This window comes from Periplaneta americana, chromosome 9, assembly GCF_040183065.1.
Source record: "Periplaneta americana isolate PAMFEO1 chromosome 9, P.americana_PAMFEO1_priV1, whole genome shotgun sequence".
NCBI lineage: Eukaryota > Metazoa > Arthropoda > Insecta > Blattodea > Blattidae > Periplaneta > Periplaneta americana.
Window position 1 is genome coordinate 6,063,412 of NC_091125.1, and position 19,843 is coordinate 6,083,254.

The window sequence follows — 19,843 nt, forward strand, 5'->3', positions numbered from 1 at the left end:
TTTAGATGTCTTCTTGATACGACCCTGGGATAGTTTTCATTCTTCACAAGTATTTCCTGGAATCAGTGATCATAACAGTGTTCAACTCGAGTTAAACTGGCTTCAGACAAAAGTCCGAATAGATATCACAAAGTAAATATGGCAGTATAACAAAGCAGACATAAACGGTTTGCAAGGTTACCTTATAGATCAATATAACAAATTCTTAGACGAGGGCAAAAACATGGATCAACGAATATTAACCGAGGCCACCTCCACATACTTGCCATACAAAACAGTAAAAAGTAATTCAGACCCGGAATATTATACAAAATATGTCAGACAACTTAAGAAAAGGACTGGGCGAGCGTACAACAAAAGGAATGTGAGCTTCGAAAATTACCAGAAATTCAAGGATCTTACGAAACAGTTAGAAAGAGTAAAGAAAAAGGCAAAAGCGAACTACCAGCAAAATTTATTGAAAGAAGGTGAAAATAACTGGGGTAGGTTTTATAATTAAATGCGGAGAAGAAGGGGAAATCGGGAATCAATACCAGTTTTGAGAGACACTAATGACCAAATAATTACAGGGGACAAACAAAAAGCAGACTTACTAAACTCAAAATTTATTTCTATTTTCAATAAAAAGGAAAGAGAGATTAAAATCGATGAAAATGAAGGCACAGAGATGTTCGAAATAACGGCTAAAGATGTTCGGAAAAGAATAAAGAGACTACAAAACCGAAAATCGCGCGGTCCAGACGATATTCCCACAGAAATTATAAAGTTAGGAGGTGAAGCCATGATCCCGTACTTAATGCGAATTTTTAATATATCAATAAATAATTGTAGTATCCCAGACGACTGGAAATCGACTATCATAATCCCCATATATAAAGCAGGAGACAAATGCGATGTGAACAATTACAGACCTGTCAGTCTCACATCAGATATCTGCAAAATAATGGAACATCTAATAACACAATATATTCGCATCAATTAGAAAATAACGAATGGCTGAACAAAAATCAACACGGCTTCAGACCAGGATACTCTTGCGAAAGTCAAATTACATCCTTAATACAAGATTTATCCGATGAAGTTGATAGAGGGGGAAGAATAGACGGGATTGTGATCGATTTCGCTAATGCTTTCGACGTAGTGCCTCACGAAAAACTTTTAGAGAAACTAAGCAGGCTTCCAATAGATAATCGAGTAGTAAGATGGGTAAATAAATTCTTAGAGAACAGAACCCAAAAGGTCAGACTAGGAAAAGAAATATCGGAACTAGGAAATGTAACATCAGGCGTGCCTCAAGGGGCGGTCCTTGCACCTCTATTGTTTCTTATATATATATATGATATAAATAGACATACTACGTCTCAGATAAGGTTATTCGCGGACGACTGTATAATATACAGGGTGTTTCAAAAATACGGGGCATAATTTCAGGTATGTTTTTCCCACATGTAGACAATCAAAATAGTTCATTACAACATGTGTCCGGAAATGCTTTATTTCCGAGTTATGGCCTTCAGATTGAAATTCACCGGAACGTTTTTCTTTCCGCAGGCCGTTGCCGTCAAAGGAGACATTAAGAGGGCACTCTGACAGTTCATTCCGAGGCGAAGGTTACATTCAGTGTTGTGTAGGCGTTAGACTGTGCGACATGTATTCAAATCAAGAGCTGGCAGAGATACACTTCATGTACGGTAAGTCGGACGGCAATGCTGAACTGGCTCGTCGTTTGTACCAGGAGAGGTACCCACAGCTACAATGTCCGGATCGGAAGACATTTGTACGTCTCCATTCCCGTCTGTGCGAGTATGGAAAATTTAACTCTCCTGGTTTCGGAAGGGGACGACCAAGATCTACAACTCCAGAAGTATAGGAGGAGATTCTGGAGGCTGTGAACATAACTCCTTCTATCAGCACACGAAGGGTAGCGTTGCAAGTCAATGTTCCTCATACGACTGTCTGGAGACTGTTGAAAGAGTATCAACTGTATCCTTATCATTTGCAACGTGTACAAGACCTGTCACCAGCAGATTACCCTGCACGAGTTAGGTTCTGTCAGTGGTTCTTGCAGCAGTGTGGTGTAAATCCGAACTTTCCTGCTTTAGTATTATTTACAGATGAAGCACAGTTCACACGAGATGGCATAACAAATTTCCACAATCAGCATATATGGGCGTATGAAAACCCACGTGCAACTGTTCCATTTCATCACCAACATGTGGGCCGGTATCACTGGTGATCGATTAGTTGGACCCCATGTACTTGTAAACAGACTGACGGGGCAGGCGTACACAAACTTCCTGGAAAACACAATACCTCATGTTTTAGAAGACACTCCACTGATCAATCGTCAACACATTCACTTCTTGCATGATGGCGCTCCTGCACACTTCAGTCGTACGGCTCGCCGGTACTTGGATCGAAGGTTTCCTGATCGATGGATAGGTAGAGGTGGCCCAATTGCTTGGCCTCCACGCTCACCTGATGTGAACCCCCTCGATTTCTACTTGTGGGGCCATTTAAAATCATTGGTTTATTCGTCTCCGGTGCCTGATTTGGAATTCCTTCGGAATCGAATTGTGGCATGTTCTGAGGACATACGCAATACTCCTGGTGTTTGGGATCGTGTTCTCAGGTCAATGAGACATCGATGTGAGGTCTGTATTGAAGCAGGAGGTGGACATTTTGATCATCTTCTGTAATGACAACGACCTGCGGAAAGAAAATCGTTCCGGTGAATTTCAATGTTGTGAAGGCTATAACTCGGAAATGAAGCATTTCCGGACACATGTTGTAATGAACAATTTTGATTGTCTACATGTGGGAAATACATACCTGAAATTATGCCCCGTATTTTTGAAACACTCTGTATAGACAAATTAATGAAGAATCCGATATCGCTGCCTTACAAAACGATCTTAACGTTATTGAAACCTGACGACAGAAAATAAAATGAAAATCAATGTCAGTAAAAGTAAGTCAATTTCCTTCTGTAGAACGCATATCTCGGATATCAGCTGAATGGTACATCGGTTCCACAAGTGAACACTTGTAAATACCTAGGTCTATATTTAAGTAACAAACTGGGTTGGGAGGAACAAGTCACTAATACCACAAGAAAAGCCTGGAAAGCACTACATTTCTCTATGCGTATTCTGAAGAAATCTAACCGAAAGTCAAAAGAATTAGCGTACAAAAGCCTTGTTCGCCCAATTATAGAATATGGAGCAGTAGGTTTGGATCCGTACAGACAAAACCAAATCGATTCAATAGAAAAGGTCCAACGCAAGGCAGAAAAATAGGTCAAAATGGGGAAGGGACATGGTGAGGAGATAGTAAAAGACTTAGGGTGGGAACTTCTCAAATCAAGGCGACGAAAAACCAGACTCACCGCATTGTTTAAGGCACAAATGGGAAACAAAGCATGGACCGATATCAATGCTAGATTAGCAACATCATCATACTTAGGAAGGGCTGATCATATTAGGAAGTTTAAATGTAGAAAACAAAGAAGGGACGTGGCAAATTTTTCTTTTGTTAACCGCACAATAGTAGACTGGAACAGCTTACCTGCGGCAATCTTTCAGGGTGGTCCTCTTAAAATCAATACATTTAAGGAAAGGTTAAGAAGATTAGACTGAAAATGTAATTGGAGGTGCAGTGTAATTATTTAAGTTGTGTCATGTACTTAATTGAAGTGATATATAATTAAGTTGATATGTAATTAATTAAGATGATATGTAATTAATTAAGATGATATGCAATTTAGTTGATATGTAAATAAATTAAGGTGATATGTAATTAATTAAGATGATATGTAATTAAGTTGGTATGTAATTAATTAAGGTGATATATAATTATTTAAATTGGTAATAGTTGAGTGAAATAGAAGTACTTATAAGTTAGATTTATTTTGCTTATCGTAGGCGTTATTATAGAATAGTTTTTAATTATAGTCCTAGGTTTATTGCATCTACTATTTATACATTTACGTTTATTTTATTTCATTTCATTCAGGTTTATTTTATTTTATTTCATTTCATTTAGGTTTATTTTATTTTATTTCATGTAATTGTAATTATTGTAAATTATATATCACTACCACTGGGTGTATACCCAATTGTAATGTTAATAAATACATACATACATACAAGACATAATGGGGCCAGATGGAGAACCAGTTGAAAACAATGGAAAAGTGCTGAAAGATTTTAGTGACTACAATGAACTGAGAATAATAAATTAATTCTTTAATCATTGAAATATACATAAATATACTTGGTGTCTAAGAGAATACTAAAGTATAATAGACTATGTGATTATTAATAGAAAACTCATATCTTCGATACAGAACACGCGAGTATACAGAGGAAATAACGTTGGATAGATCATTATTACATTTCAATTTTTTTTTTTGTTCAAAAGGTGGTGGAAAATGAGAATAAAAAATAAGAACAAGTGTACAGTAATATATAAAGTCAATCTGCTCCAAAAAGAAAGTATTCAGGATTTGTATAGAAAACAAATGAAACAGTAGGCCTTATACAGAAGACATTGAATTTAATGGCAATTGTTGTTCAGTCAACTGTCCGAAGACAGGTCTGAACCTCACAAGTGATACCAAGAAGGCACCACTTATGAGGCAAGTAGGCCAAGAGATAATGGGGTAGGGTGGCCAATTCCTTTCCCCCGTCCATTCCATACATCACCAACTAACTACATAATAACTAGTCAGACTTCAGATGCATAATATAAATCAAAATTGGGACAAGTTGGAAACTGTTTTACATAAAACAGCGTCAGAAGTTTTAGATAAAAGAAAACGAAGAAGACAGAAGAAAGGACTTAAATTGTGGAACGACATAAAAGAGAAAGTACATCACAATAAAGAAGCATACCATTAGTTTTTACAAACCAACTCGACAGAAGATAGAACAAACTATAAATTAAATTGTGCGCTAGTCAAAAAAAAGTAAGAAAATAAACAACACTGGGAAAAATACATAGCAGATTAGAATGCAATGTACAAAGGACCTCAACATAGGGCGTACAAAACTATGAAATATTTAAATCAAACTGAAGAGATACATTCCAATTGAATCCAATAACACTGGCTGAATGGGAACAACTCTACACTCAATATTATGGACAGATATAAATGAACTTCATATGATACTAGCAGAAAATGATCCACATATAGATGCCATTTCTTTTGAGGAACTGAAAGAAGCCCTAAAAGCAACTGAAAACAAGAAGTCTCCAGGCATAGATAAAGCCAGGAGTTATTAAAATATGCACATGAAACTGTTTTAGAAACGTTAGACCTGCTAAATATGTGCTGGAAAAACGGATTTATACCGGATAAATGGAAGGAAGGCATAATAATACAAATATATAGAAAAGAGATAGGAGAAATTGTTGGAATTACAGAGGAATAAGCCTCTTGATTTCCTCTTACAAAATGTATGCAAAAATTTTAACAAAAAGAATAAATACAATATCTGAAACTATATTATTAGAACAACAACATGATGTATATTTGCAGATGATGGAAAAATGGAGAAAACATAGTCATACTCTGCACATTGCTTTTATAGACTATGTAAAAGCTTTTGATAATGTACGAAGACTCTTATTATAAGATATACTAACGGACAAAGGATTTCCACTACATCTCGTTAGAGCCATTCAGAGCCTTTACACAGAAAGTAAAATACTAATAGAAAGCGGTGAAAAAAGAAGTAAGGAAAATATCTTAATTAACTTAGAGGTACGACAAGGGTACCTATAACCATCTATATTGTTTAATTTACACACTGACCAAGTCATTATTGAACGGCTAGATTCTATTAGGACAGTTCATAAAACTGATTAGTAACTCTCTTATTCGCAGACGATCAAATAGTATTAGCTACATCAGAAGACAGTCTCCAGAAATTAGTATGTGAACTACAAACAAGTTATAATCTAACACTAACTATATCTCCAACAAAAACAAAAATTTTAGGTTTCCAAAGTAAAACTCAACTACGATGTAAAGTTTTAATCAATAATAGTATAACAGAACTAGTTACAAATTTCAAATGTTTAGGGTGTGAAATTGGCAACACAAGAGAACTAGACCAACAAACGAAATTACAGAGTTTTAATCAAATCTGCGGAACAATTAGAAGGACACTTTTAAACAAAACACGAAAAGATGCGACTTTAAAATTTTATAAACTCTTAGCGGTTCAAACTCTTCTTTATAGCTCGGAATGCTGCACTCTTACAAAAAGAAGAAAACATACAATAGAAGTATGAGAAATGAGATTCTTGAGGGTGGATGCTGGATATAGAAGGTCAGACAAACAATATAATGAGGCAATAAGAGAAGAATTAAACATATTTAATTGAAATAGTAAAATAAAAGAATATCAAGAATATTACTATGATCATGTGTCATGGATGCCAGATTCCCGCATTCCCAAAAAGATCTTACAGTATAAGCCTTGCTGGCCAGTTGACATCACCAAAGCGGGAAATAAGATGCCCCGGAAACATTCTACGTAAAGCTGTCATGGACGTTCTGGCTGTGTGAGTGGTGGCACCGTCCTATGGGAACCACAACGACTGCATATGGGTATTTTACAGCGCATTTCCTGCATTATGAACTGTTGCAACATAACGTATCGATTTGATGTTACAGTGACACTGTCACCTGCGTCATTCTAAAAAAAATACGGACCTACTGTTCGCGCAACTTTTCTGGGCAGCTAAACGAGCGGGATGCGGGGTGTAGCGGGGTAGCTTCTAGCGGCAGCGGGGCAGGAGAGGGAAGGATGGTCTACGAGGTGGGTAAAGTACATTTGCTTGCTAGTGTGATCTGTACTTACAGTAATTTTGCGTTCTGTGAAGACATATTTATGCAATGGCCAGTAATAATACGAGATGCAACAAGATTATACGCCCCTTCTATACTCGAGATTGCCGGTTCGATTCCGGCTGAGGTCGATGGCATTTAAGTGTGTGTCAATGCGACAAGCTCATGTCGTAGATTTACTGGCATGTAAAAGGACTCCTGCGGGACAAAATTCCGGCACAGCGGCGACGCTGATAGAACCTCTGCAGTTGCGAGCGTCGTTAAATAAATCATAATTTAATTTTAATATAGCGTACACAGTAAGGAGAGAGAGATAATGTCAGTGGTTGTTTGTTGCGATCAAGAAGCAAAAGAGGAATGTCTTACTTACTTACTTACGACTTTTAAGAAACCCGGAGGTTCATTGCCGCCCTCACATAAGCCCGCCATCGGTCCCTATCCTGAGCAAGGTTAATCCAACCTCTAGAATCATATCCCCACCTTCTTCAAATCCATTTTAATATTACCCTCCCATCAATGTCTCGGCTTCCCCAAATGTCTTTTCCCTCCAGCATCCCAACTAATACTCTATATGCATTTCTGGATTCGCCCATACGTGCTACATGCCCTGCCCATCTCAAACGTCTGGATTTAATGTTTCTAATTATGTCAGGTGAAGAATACAATGCGTGCAGTTCTGCGTTGTGTAACTTTCTCTACTCTCCAGTAACTTCATCCCCTCAAACACCCTTAACCTCTGTTTCTCTCTCAAAGTGAGAGTCCAAGTTTCACAACCATACAGAACCCATACTGTTTTATATATTCTGACTTTCAGGTTTTTTGAGAGCTGACTGGATGACAAAAGCTTCTCAACCTAATAATAGTAGGCATTTCTCCTATTTATTCTGCTTTTCATTTCCTCCGAGTGTCATTTACATTTGTTACTGTTGCTGAACTATGTTCTAGTCACGAAACGTAATCATATACTTTGTCTTTTCGGGATTTACTTGAAACGTATCTCATTACTTGCTTCAAGTGTTTTCCCTAATAATTTATGGATTTTATAATACGTCTAGACGACACCAGCAGTGATGACTATGATGATGAAAATGACGAAGGGAAGAGGAGGAGGAAGAAGAAGAATATTGATGACTATGTGAAAGTGAACTTTTTGGAAACCCAAAAACACAGACCTGTGCTTCTAGTTAAAGACTTCATGCATCGCTTACCATCAGTAGCTGACGGCCAGATACGAATATTGTAATAATTGGAGTTGTGATCATACTGTATAGCACATAGAAGAAAAATGTAATTTATTTATGTTTGTTATTTTGTGAAACCATATACTTTCACCTACCATATCCAATGGAATGCATTGAAATTAAATACCGAATGATGTTTTTGTAACTGTACATACAACTGCTGCAGCGATGGTCAGGAGCCAGCAGATAGCTGTGGGGTAGCGAGAGAGCACTAGGGAACCCAGGTGCCCAGAAAAGTTGCGCGAACAATAGAATACCCTGCACAGACACTTCACACCACATAGTAACTTTTGCGCGGTGAAGTGGTCTTTCGTGAATCTGATTAGGATTGGTAGGCGCCCAGTACGTAAAGGTTTCCTTGGTCACATGGCCCGATAAGTGAAAATGGACCTATCTATTTTTGGTCTACATAAGCATGGAGGGAGAGTGGAAAATTTACAAAAGAAGATGCGCACTCCTCCGAAAAATAACAGAGGGGAAAATGAAAACAGGCCGAACAAAATTAGTGATGAAAGCATTGCATTTGTTAAAGTGGGTATGGAGCCCATTCCAGGATATGAAACCCATTACATAAGGTGACATAAGAGTATGGAGTCCATTCCAGGATATGAAACCCATTACACAAGGTGACATAAGAAGGATGGAAGAAAATATTTAGGAAGTGAGTTTTCAATACAACTGTTGTATGATTTATATGTTAACAAATGTTTGGAGAATAATGAAGAACCAGTTTCAATGCATGCTTATATTCTGCTCATCCATCAATATTGGCTTTAAACTATCATCCCTACACACGTGTATTACAAGAGAACAAAGATTGCATCTCCTGAGGTGAAAACACAAAACACACTCTGCAAACTGAACTGAATCTACATCTAGCCAGAGCAGATAATGTAGCCAAGTCTATGGCTGACTACAAAAAAAAATTATAAATCGAACACAATATCAAGTAATTGTATTGGATCTGCAGTAAGCTTTGCCCACACCCAAGCTATCCACAAACATTGTTTTCTACAAGTGGAAACTGTGGACATACAACCTAACAATCCATGATTTTGCATCTCGAAGAGGTCGTGTGTTTGTGTGGCCGGAAAATATGGCCAAGAAAGCGGCTAATAAAATTGCATCCCGTGTACTGAAATTTGTGCAAACACTTGAAAATCGAGGAAAACATTTGTATCTGTACACAGATAACTTTCCTGATCACAACAAGAATGTCACTATGATTACTCTTTTCATGGCACCAGTTACACATATTATATCACCACCAAGTCGTACACGCATTCCTTGAGATTCCGATAAAGTATTAATAGAGAGAGAACAGGCTAAGCAGTAGTTTATTTTTGGTACTGACCACTGGATTTCAATAATAGAGAAGGCTTCAAAACAGAGGAAGTTCCAGTCTTATGCCATGAAGACTCAAGATTTCTTAACAGTGTCATCTCTTGCGAATAGTGTGAAAAAAAGAAATATTGCCATTGATGGAACAAACGTTAATTTCAGGGAAGCCTGCTGTTTACAAATAACTCATTCCGATCCATTAAATCTGAAATTCAAGAACTCATACACTGATTTTGACAGATGGCAAGATGTTCCCTTCAGAAAACGAGGATGGTAGTTTAGACTGTCACTTGCATCCCGACCTCAGAAGTATGACACCTTACTGCACATTAACAAAGGAACATTTGATGACCTTAAAAGCCTGCTTCTATACATTCCTCCTGTGCTTTATGGCAACAATCAGTGATATTAACAAAAATTCCAAAATCATACTTGCCTAAAAATAAATTTTGGGGAGTAACTCCACAACCAATGAGGCATACAGCGTTGTGTCTATGGTGTTATCTTTTCTTATATGGTTAGTAATATATTTTCTGACTTTGTTCATGTCTATAGTGTTCTGACACAGTGAGTTTTTAAGCATATCATTTATTAGTCGTTGTATTTTAAAGCATTTAATACCGTAGTAAATATCTACCATCGGAAATTAAAAAAAAAATATTTACGCAGACCTACAAAATTTTCCCGAAGCTCCCAGATTCTGATTTATGTCGGAAGATATTGTCTGACATTTCTAATTTTAGATTTTAAAAGAAAAAATTGCGCCTTCTTGCGCCTTTTGATGATATATCAAGAAACGTTTGCTACTGAGGGAATAGGTTAGAACGTAAAATTACCGATAATTGCTATTACAAGTTTATACTAAACGAAAAATCTGAACTGTGGTTTTATATCATAAATAATGATTATTATTTCAATCTACGGTTATGAAATATCACTACAAATTAGTACTGTACTGTTTAAAAGCCATCTTATTTAGGATTTCTTTGTTTAATGATACCGGTAGGTTGCAAGATGGCGTATAAACGGAAAAGAGAAACATTATATGCGATATTGCAACAAAGCTCCGGTGCCAGAAAGGAACAACAGACACTTTTATTGAACCATGTCATAGCAGAAGCGGGAATTGAAAGCTCTGAAGATAAATTGACAATACTAAAAAAGGGATATTTCCCGATTTTGTAGATAGTTGTTTCGACGACTGGACAGAGCTGGTAGAAAAGGAGATAGATTCCTTAAAGATAACAAAAAGTGGCTTAGCAGTGAGTTCATTTCTGACATTGATGTCAATATTCGTTCATCTTCAAGGAGGGGAAGACCACACACGGATTTTGAAGAGAGTAGTGTGAGGACAAAACGAAGGAAAACATAAACTAAGAAAGCCTACATTCCAAGATAAACTAAAAAGTTCCGAACGTGTGGAATCATTAACTTTTGCAGTGGAAATGGAATACAGGGAAAGTAGGGACACTGATTCGGCAAAATTACTAGCTGAAATGCAAAAAAAACACCAACAAGATCATCAAAAATACGAAAAGCCTGGGCATCAGCATCAACTAGCACAAATTCCGTTGAGAGACATAACAATGATAATGTTTTAGCTCTCTTTCTAGAATCCGGTAATAGCAAATATTCTTGTCTTTTGCACAGACACGGAACAAAACAGCTTAACCCTCTGATGCATGGCCATTTTTCCCTACGTTAATGCATAACCGGGATCAATTTGACCCGTACTTGAAAATAATATGAAAATGCGTCTTTAATGATTTTTTTTTAAATAAACTTCAGATTTAATTGATTCTGAATTTGATTCCTCATAGAAAACAAATTTTCATAATTACAAATCAACATTCACAACAATTAAAATATATTTAAGTCAATTCCTTTGCAGTATAGATTCGAAATTACAGAAAAATAGGTAACAATTCATTTCTTACCGTCAACACACATCATAACACTGATGTTAACCCCACACACAAACCTCTTGCAGGTAACACACACATTGTTACATTTACGATCCTTTCTTGTAGGACACATGGAACACCTTTTTCTCTTCAAAGTACCTCTCTGTTGTTCTACATCTCCTTCTGGACATGGGACTCCACATACAACCATACGGTAGCTTCTTTTATTGTTTTCTGTATGTTCTTACTTGCGCTTCTTTCCAGAATGCGAGGCATCATGAGTTCCTTTGCAAGTGTTTTCAGAAACACTCTTCTCTTTGATGAGACTGTAGGACAAAATTCAGGATGTAGCAATTCATACACAAGAAAAGCATTCTACATCCAGTAAGTTGGAAAACAGAACGAAGGGCCACCTCTTCGTTTTTCTTTTGCAAGAATAATTTCTTGTCATTTGATCTAACGTATCTACTGCTCCTTTTGTTTTATTGTAGTATATTATTATTTCAGGTTTGTTTTTCACGTCCGGGATTACTGTTTTGTCATTGTGTGTAGTACTCATCAATATGACATTTTTGTTTCGTTTAGGAACGTAACTCACTAAAGTCATTTCACCGTTGAATCCAAATTCAGAAGAATGAAGTTGTCGTGATGTGTTGGTTTTCATGATTTGTGGAATTTCTGTCTTGTTTTGTTTCATAGTTCCAACAATTGTTAGTTTCATATTCAGGAGTTCTTGGCCAAAGGGCACAGACGTAAAGAAGTTATCACATGTAACATTTCTTCCGAAATTTTGTATCTCCCTGACTAATTGCAGTACAGTGTTCTTACCAAGACTTTTCTCAACTGGTTCCCAAGGTTTCCTACCCGTACAAATTATGCCATCAAATGCATAGGAATTCTTAGTGTCACAGAGCCAAAATATTTTTAGCCCATATTTGGAAGGTTTTCTCGGCATATACTGCACAAATTGACATCTCCCTTTGAATGGCACAAGCTGCTCATCTATAGTATCATTTTCACTCGGAATATACATAGACCTGCAGTTATTCAGAAAGATGTTCCCGATATATCGAAGTGCAGCTAGCTGATCGGTCTTTATTCTCATATCTCTGGTATGTTTGTCATCAAATCGTAAGAATTTCTTGTTTCAAATCTATTGACAGCCATGCAAGCCCTGTAATGTGGATTATGTTCAGGCGAGCAAAATAACTCCCGAGCTGAAACATCGCCATTTTTTTCCACACCAGCAAGAATTAGAATTCCGAAGAAAGCTTCCAGTTCTGTTTGAGAGATATCATTCCATTCCTGTTTCCGCCCAACAGCATACCTACGACCTTCTCTATTAGTACAGATCAAATTTCAGAGATCATTTCAGGAGATAAAAAGAGAAAACATTAACTTTTTATAGTTGTTGCAATTGCATTATTGCTGGACCATCCTTGAAACTAATAACATTTCTACTAGGTGTTTGAGAAACTTGTGGTGCATCTGCAGACCATAACAATCCAGATTTTGAAGTATGACCGCCTATGAAATCTTGACCCTGCTGTTCAACAAAGTTACAAGCGTCAGAATGGTCACTTACTGCTCCATGTGATGAACTTGATGAATTATAACTTGATTCATCGGGTTCATGTGGAAGATATGTTGCATCAGCTTCATCTTCACTACTGGATCCTGGTTGGTTGACCAGTTCGGAAATTTCAGTTTCTTCTAAATAGACGTTTGCCATTTCCGTAAGAAATCTGAATAGGAATAAATATGGATATGAAAGCAATGGCTAGTTTCACAGTAAATGTATGGTTGAATGGAAAGTAACTATTTTTTGTTGATTTATACATTACATAAAAATAGCAAAACTACGCACTATAAAATAATGTTGTAATATAATGTATATTAGAAAATTTGATGCTCACACATATCAAGATAGGAAAAGAGTGAATACCTTTGTAATATTTTGAGTGCAGCTTCTAATAATGTTTCAAAAGATACAAAATTCAGTGTGCAGACATATGCTCCAAATAATCGATGCTATCTACTCCAGCAGCAGCTGTTAACTGATGTAATTGTTGAACATGGATGAGAAATGTGCAAAACCAATGCTGCCAACATCTAATTCAAAACTTAATACGATATCGTTAATAGTGGAAAAATAAACTTCTGGGTAAAATGACCCAGGCTATGAATAATCCGAGTAGTATTCGACAAATGATTAAATATCGGTTAAATAAGAAACAAATTCCAGACCAGTTTAGGAGGGTGCAAAGAAATATATTTTCTGAGATGTCGAGAAGTTTCAGACGTATTGTCTCATTATGGTCGGAGTTACTACGGCATAAAAAAAGGGTCGGGTCAAATAGACCCATGTTATGCATCAGAGGGTTAATGCCGACATCTACCTATCATGTCACAACATTTTAACTGCTGAAAACCGATGCTACCCAGAAAATGTTCTTATAACACAAGACTGTGCAGGATTTATTAGATCATAAAGCAGTGAGATTGATGCAAGTACAAGAACCAGTATTATCCATGACAGAAGAAAAACACCTAAAATCTTTAATATTATTGTCTAAGTGGGGATTCGATGGAAGCAGCGAACAGTCACAGTATAAACAGAGAACAGAACAAGAGGACTTTTCCGACTCAGAAATATTCTTCACGTCCTTGGTACCACTACAGCTTTACTTTATTGATGAAAAATCTGAAAAAGTAATGTTGCGGCAGAATCCTAAACCTTCTTCAACTTTATTTTGTCGCCAAATAATATTTAAATTTAAGAAAGAAACAAAAGATCTTGTAAAGGAAGAAGCTTCCAATATGGATACTCAAATAAAAGATCTGAGAAAAACGTCATGCAACATCAAGGGAAAACAGGCACAAGTTAACTCATCAATTAATCTTAACTATGGTAGAGGCAAAGTGTGTAATGCTATGACCTCAACTTCTCCATAGAACTGTTACGTTTGTGGAGCTACCCCGAAAATAATGAGCCAACTGGACGCTTTGGCTGCGAAACCTAAAGATGCATCAACATTTTAGTTTGGTCTTTCGTCACTGCACGCTTGCATTCGTTTTTTCGAATGCTTGCTTCACATATCTTATAGACTGGAAGTTAAACAATGGCAAGTCAGAGGAAATAAAAATAAAGCAGTTGAGACACGGAAGCTGGATATTCAGCAAAAATTTTGGAGGGAATTGGGACTTCGTGTCGACCATCCAAAACCGGCGGGCAGCGGAACATCAAATGATGGCAATACGGCCAGAACATTCCTCAACAGGGAAGAGAGATCTTCAGAAATTACAGGGTTAGACAGAGAAATAATTCATCGATTTGTAATAGTGTTAAAAACAATATTCTGTGGTTTTACAATCAACACTCAAGCATTTGAATATTATGCAAGAACTGCCGAACACTTTGTATCTCTTTACCTCTGGTATTATATTCCCGCTTCTCTCCATAAAGTATTAATACATGGTTCCACAATAATTTCTTTGGCAATACTCCCTATTGAACAGATATCCGTAGAAGCTCAGGAAGCCAGAAATAAGCACTTCAAAGAATACAGAGAATCTCATTCCCGCAAAATTTCAAGAGAAGCTACAAACGTCGACGTCATGCACAGACTTCTAGAGACATCAGACCCAGTCATTTCCTCTCTTAGAAGGCAGCTTCACATGAAACCAAGAAGGAAGAATCTTTCCAGAGAAGTAACTGACCTCCTCTGCTCAGAAACTCATCCTCAGTTCGGATATACTCTGCATGGAAGTGATGATAGTGAATAACTTCCTCAGGTAAGATCTCATAATCAAAGATGTTGAAAAACAGTATTTCTCAATTTTTTTTAAACAGAAAATATTTCCATTTGAGTTTAAAACACCATCCTGTACTAATTTCTTATTATGCTTGATGTAATATGTAATATTATAAAATGAAAATGTCAATATTTATCATTTTTAATTCAATGCTATATATAATTAATGAAAACTAATTTTAAAAAGAGGATCACGAACCACTGGTTGAGAACCATTGATCTAATGGGTAATACAATGAAGTATTTTTGTTTTTTGTGACTTACTTAAGTCAATGTAGTATAAAAAATTTAAACAGTGCATGTCAGTTACCTTCAAATATTTTTGGCAGGGTTTTGAGGTCATCGGAACCACTGTGCACTGTTTTGCCTTACGGCACTAAATTAATTAAGGTACAACTATCAGAATCACTTTTGACAGCAATTACATTAAGAAAACTTCTCGCCAGTGTGCAGGCGTTCATGGATTTTTAGACTCCTCTTCGGCAAGAAAAGTTTACCACAAAAATCGCATTGAAAAGTTTTTTCTCCTGTGTGAAGGCGTTCATCTTCTTAGGCTACTGGACTCAGAGAAACACTAGAATCACCGTATATTAAAGGTTTCTCGCCTGTGTGCACGCTTTCGTGTCTTTTTAGGTTACTCGAATCCGAGAAACACTTATCACAAACATCACATTTGAAAGGTTTCTCGCTCGTGTGAATGCGTTCATGTCTATTTAGTGAACTCGATTCCGAGAAACACTTACCACAAACACAGCATTTAAAAGGTTTCGCGCCAGTGTGCACGCGTACATGTCTTTTTAGGTAACTCGAATCAGAGAAACACTTACCACAAACATGGCATTTGCAAGGTTTCTCGCCTGTGTGCAGGCGTTCATGGTTTTTCAGACTACCGGACAGTGAATAACACATACCACAAACATCACATTTGAAAGGTTTCTCGCTTGTGTGCAGACGTTTATGCCTTCTTAGATTACTTGACTCTGAAAAACACTTACCACAAACATCACATTTGAAGGGTTTCTCGCCAGTGTGCACAAGTTCATGCCTTTTTAAAGTATTCAACTTCGAGAAACAATTACCACAAATATGACATTTGAAAGGTTTCTCGCCTGTGTGTAGACGTTCATGCGTTCTTAAATTACTAGTCTCCGAAAAACACTTACCACAAAGATTGCATTTGAAAGGCTTCTCGCCTGTGTGCTGGTGTTTATGACATTTTAGGCTACGTGAAAGAGAGAAAAACATACCACAAACATCACATCTGAAAGGTTTCTCGCCAGTGTGCAGGCGTTCATGGCTTCTTAGATTAGAAGTCCCTGAAAAAGACTTGCCACAAATATCACATCTGAAAGGTTTCTCGCCTGTGTGCAGACGTTCATGGCTTCTTAGATTCGAGGCTTCTGAGAAAGACTTACAACACACTTCGCATTTGAAAGGTTTCTCGCCTTTGTGCAAGCGCTCATGACTTTTTAAACTACTTGACTGCGCGAAGCTCCTATTACAAATATCGCATTTGAAAGGTTTCTCGCCTGTATGCAGCCGTTTATGCCTCTTCACACTATCCCAGTGCGAGAAACACTTACCACAAACATCGCATTTGTAAGGTTTCTTGTCCACGTACTTGCATAAATCCGTCAATTTTGCCGAACGTTTTTTAGAAATTTCGAATTGCCATTCCTTCTTATCTTCATGAATCCGGACATATTTTCCTGAGGAACTTGAATTCTTGGGAATCTCACACACAGTCTCGTCCTCTTCATGTACAATTTTGTCGGTTTCTGATGATACAGACCTCTCATTGGTAGCTGTAATCCTGAAAAATAATCGCAACAAATGTACAACCTTCCGTCAGTCTCATGCGTATCAGGTTGATGCAAGCGTACGTTTTTCTACCGCTAATTTTTAAATTTCCATTCTTGTGGCTTTCCCGTTACAATAGCTTCCTATCTTCATACTTAGCTGTTTGACTACGTGAGACTTCAAGCGTCTTGTATCAGATTGATACATTGCGACATACAGTGTAACTGAATCAGAACCAAGTGTATAATTTAGAAGATCCAGGGGATTTAAAAGTTGTCCTAAATTCAATATATGATAAAATGTAGACAAGAAAATCTCGCACTAAAAGAAGATTTTCAAGATGAAGATGACACAGATGCGGATGAGCCAGGAGAAGAAAGGATGGGTAATTCTGATTCTGAGGTGAGTGCAATTGATGAAGACCCTGATGTGAACAATAACTTGCTGAGGAAGCTGTATGATAGCCACAGATACATCGTTTACAATTCTTGGAAATGGTTTTAGTTAGCCTTGTCTTCCGAGACATGTGACATAGGATGCAGAGACGCCGTTTTGCAGATTAAGTGGAATTTCAGCTATGAGAGAAAAAAATTCCACTCCAGCTGCAAAACGGGATCTCAACATCCTGTGTCACAAGGATAACCAACACTATTTGCAAGAATTGTAAACGATGTATCTGTGGCGATCATACATCTGCAGTCTGTATAGAATGTTATTCTCGACTTGGAAAAAAAAAAAAAAAGAGAAGATTGCTTGAGTGATGACTGATAATGTAATGGACAGCATAAAACTGGACATAATTCATGTTTCTCTGGGTAGGATACTTTACTTTTGTGTTTATTCTTTATTTAGTAATTTGTTTTATTTTTATTATTTCTGAATATCTGTCTCAAGTTTCACAATAAAACTGGTACCAGTAATGAAAGTTATGTGGTGAATATCTTATTATGCAATCTATTTACAGTTATACTTGATATTTTGAAAATAAACTAAAATATGTATATAACATACTTTCTCAGATTCCATGAATCATATTGATACATTGCGACTGATGCTATTACTCATGTTCATGTATTTTGACGTGAACTTTTCAGATGTGAAATAAATTATAATAATATATAAATTAATATTATGGCATATGATGAGCTGGGCATGTAGCACGTATGGGCGAATCCTGAAATGCATATAGAGTGTTAGTTGGGAGGCCAGAGGGGAAAAGACCTTTGGGAAGGCCGAGACGTAGATGGGAAGATAATATTAAAATGGATTTGAGGAAGGTGGGATATGATGGTAGGGACTGGATTAATCTTGCTCAAGATAGGGACCGATGGCGGGCTTATGTGAGGGCGGCAATGAACTCCGGGTTCCTTAAAAGCCAGTAAGTAAGTAAGTAAGTATAAATTAATAAATATATTTACTCCCAAGTGAAAATAAACATATTCAAGTGTATATAGTATTAAAAATAAATTTCAATATATATCACAAATTCTATAGCCATTATTTTAGGCCAAAGCGAAATGTATCAATATGACACATTGTAACCAATTCGTATGTAGCGACTGACAGAAGGTTAAAGTAATGAATCTTGAAACCAAAACAAACCTACTTCACTAGAACGTATGTTACCATTTGAGATACATTCTTATAAATAATTTCTATGGTGCCAGGGAAAAGTAGTATAAGTAAAAAATTTGAGAAAATGAGATACGTGTTTCCAGGGATGTATTATATCGCTCTTCAGGTCTGGGCAAAGTGGTATAGCTGTGCAGCGATTTTTCGCTGAGTAATTATCATTGAACCAAACAGTATAAGTACTTTTATATCTTCTGTGTCTGAGCAAAACAGTAGCCTATAAGTTGAGTTATACTACTTTATACGTTATTAAACAGATATTCAAAGAATATTAAGTTGAGTTATACAACTTTATATACTACTTTTCCCATGTTTGACTACAGTAATTAGCTAATATAATTCACTTGATTTTCATTGTACACAAGGCAATTTAAAATAAGGAAACTTAAAGGTAACATCCCACTCTGAATAAACATGATTGTTGTTTCTAACTATTCTTACGTTGGAGGTGTGATAACTTTGATCGTGTATGTGCTGTGTATGTGACTCGAATGGAGCTATATTGACAGTCTCGTGCTTGAAGCAAGAGTTTTTTTGCTCAGTTTTGCATTCGTACTTATGTTGACACTTGAATGCATCTTGTCAGCTTAGATTGTGCACATGGTCTCTGTGAAATAGCATTATGTCTCAGAGAAAAGAAGATTTTGGCAATGTTATCTGAAAATAATAGAGATGAAAATAATGGCAATTTCTGTAACAATACCTAATGTTATAAAATGTAAGTTCAGAGCTGTATTCTTGTAAAATGCTTTAAAAGGTTCAATTCAAAGGTAGAATTAATCCTTTAAGAATTAGACATCACTTACGAAATGTTATCATTTTTATGCAAGACTGAATAACACACAAACTTAAGATACGTACTATGTATGGACAGACAGCATCGGAGAATGAGAGCTTTATTAGACAAAAAATGAATTCAGAACTTACCACAGGAGAAGAGGAATCGGAATACAAGACAATCTTATGTTACAGCAAATGATAAAGTAACGAGACAAAGAGGTCCTAAAACACTCATATCCTGCAGAATGAAGGGTAGGGAAAAATTCAGAAAGATGGAAGGCAAAATATATTTGATGAATACTGGTCTCTTGAAGATTATGTAATAAGGAGTTACATTTCGTACGTCCATGGTAAATTCTAAACCAATTAAAATGCATGAAATTGAAACTCAAGTAACAAGAAAAGAAAAGACAGGCAGAGTAACTTGTTTCATATCAGTATCAATGGAGAACATCAATTGATTGCAGTTAT

General features: G+C 36.6%; 1 protein-coding gene across 9 annotated transcripts in view; it reads right to left on the bottom strand.

Moving 5' to 3' along the window:
• Window positions 1-3,668: 3,668 nt before the first annotated feature.
• The window catches only part of LOC138705748 (zinc finger protein ZFP2-like), a 69,876-nt gene continuing 53,701 nt past the window's right edge, over window positions 3,669-19,843 (bottom strand). For 5 of the 9 annotated variants that reach the window (XM_069834344.1, XM_069834346.1, XM_069834343.1 and 2 more), the window contains one exon: window positions 3,672-16,973. In XM_069834344.1, coding sequence (XP_069690445.1) covers window positions 15,710-16,973 — 1,264 coding nt within the window. In that variant the 3' untranslated portion in view covers window positions 3,672-15,709. Of the gene's footprint in view, window positions 16,974-19,033; window positions 19,250-19,843 lie in introns of all 9 variants that reach the window. The other 4 variants (XM_069834351.1, XM_069834350.1, XM_069834352.1 and 1 more) reach the window with 2 other exon arrangements.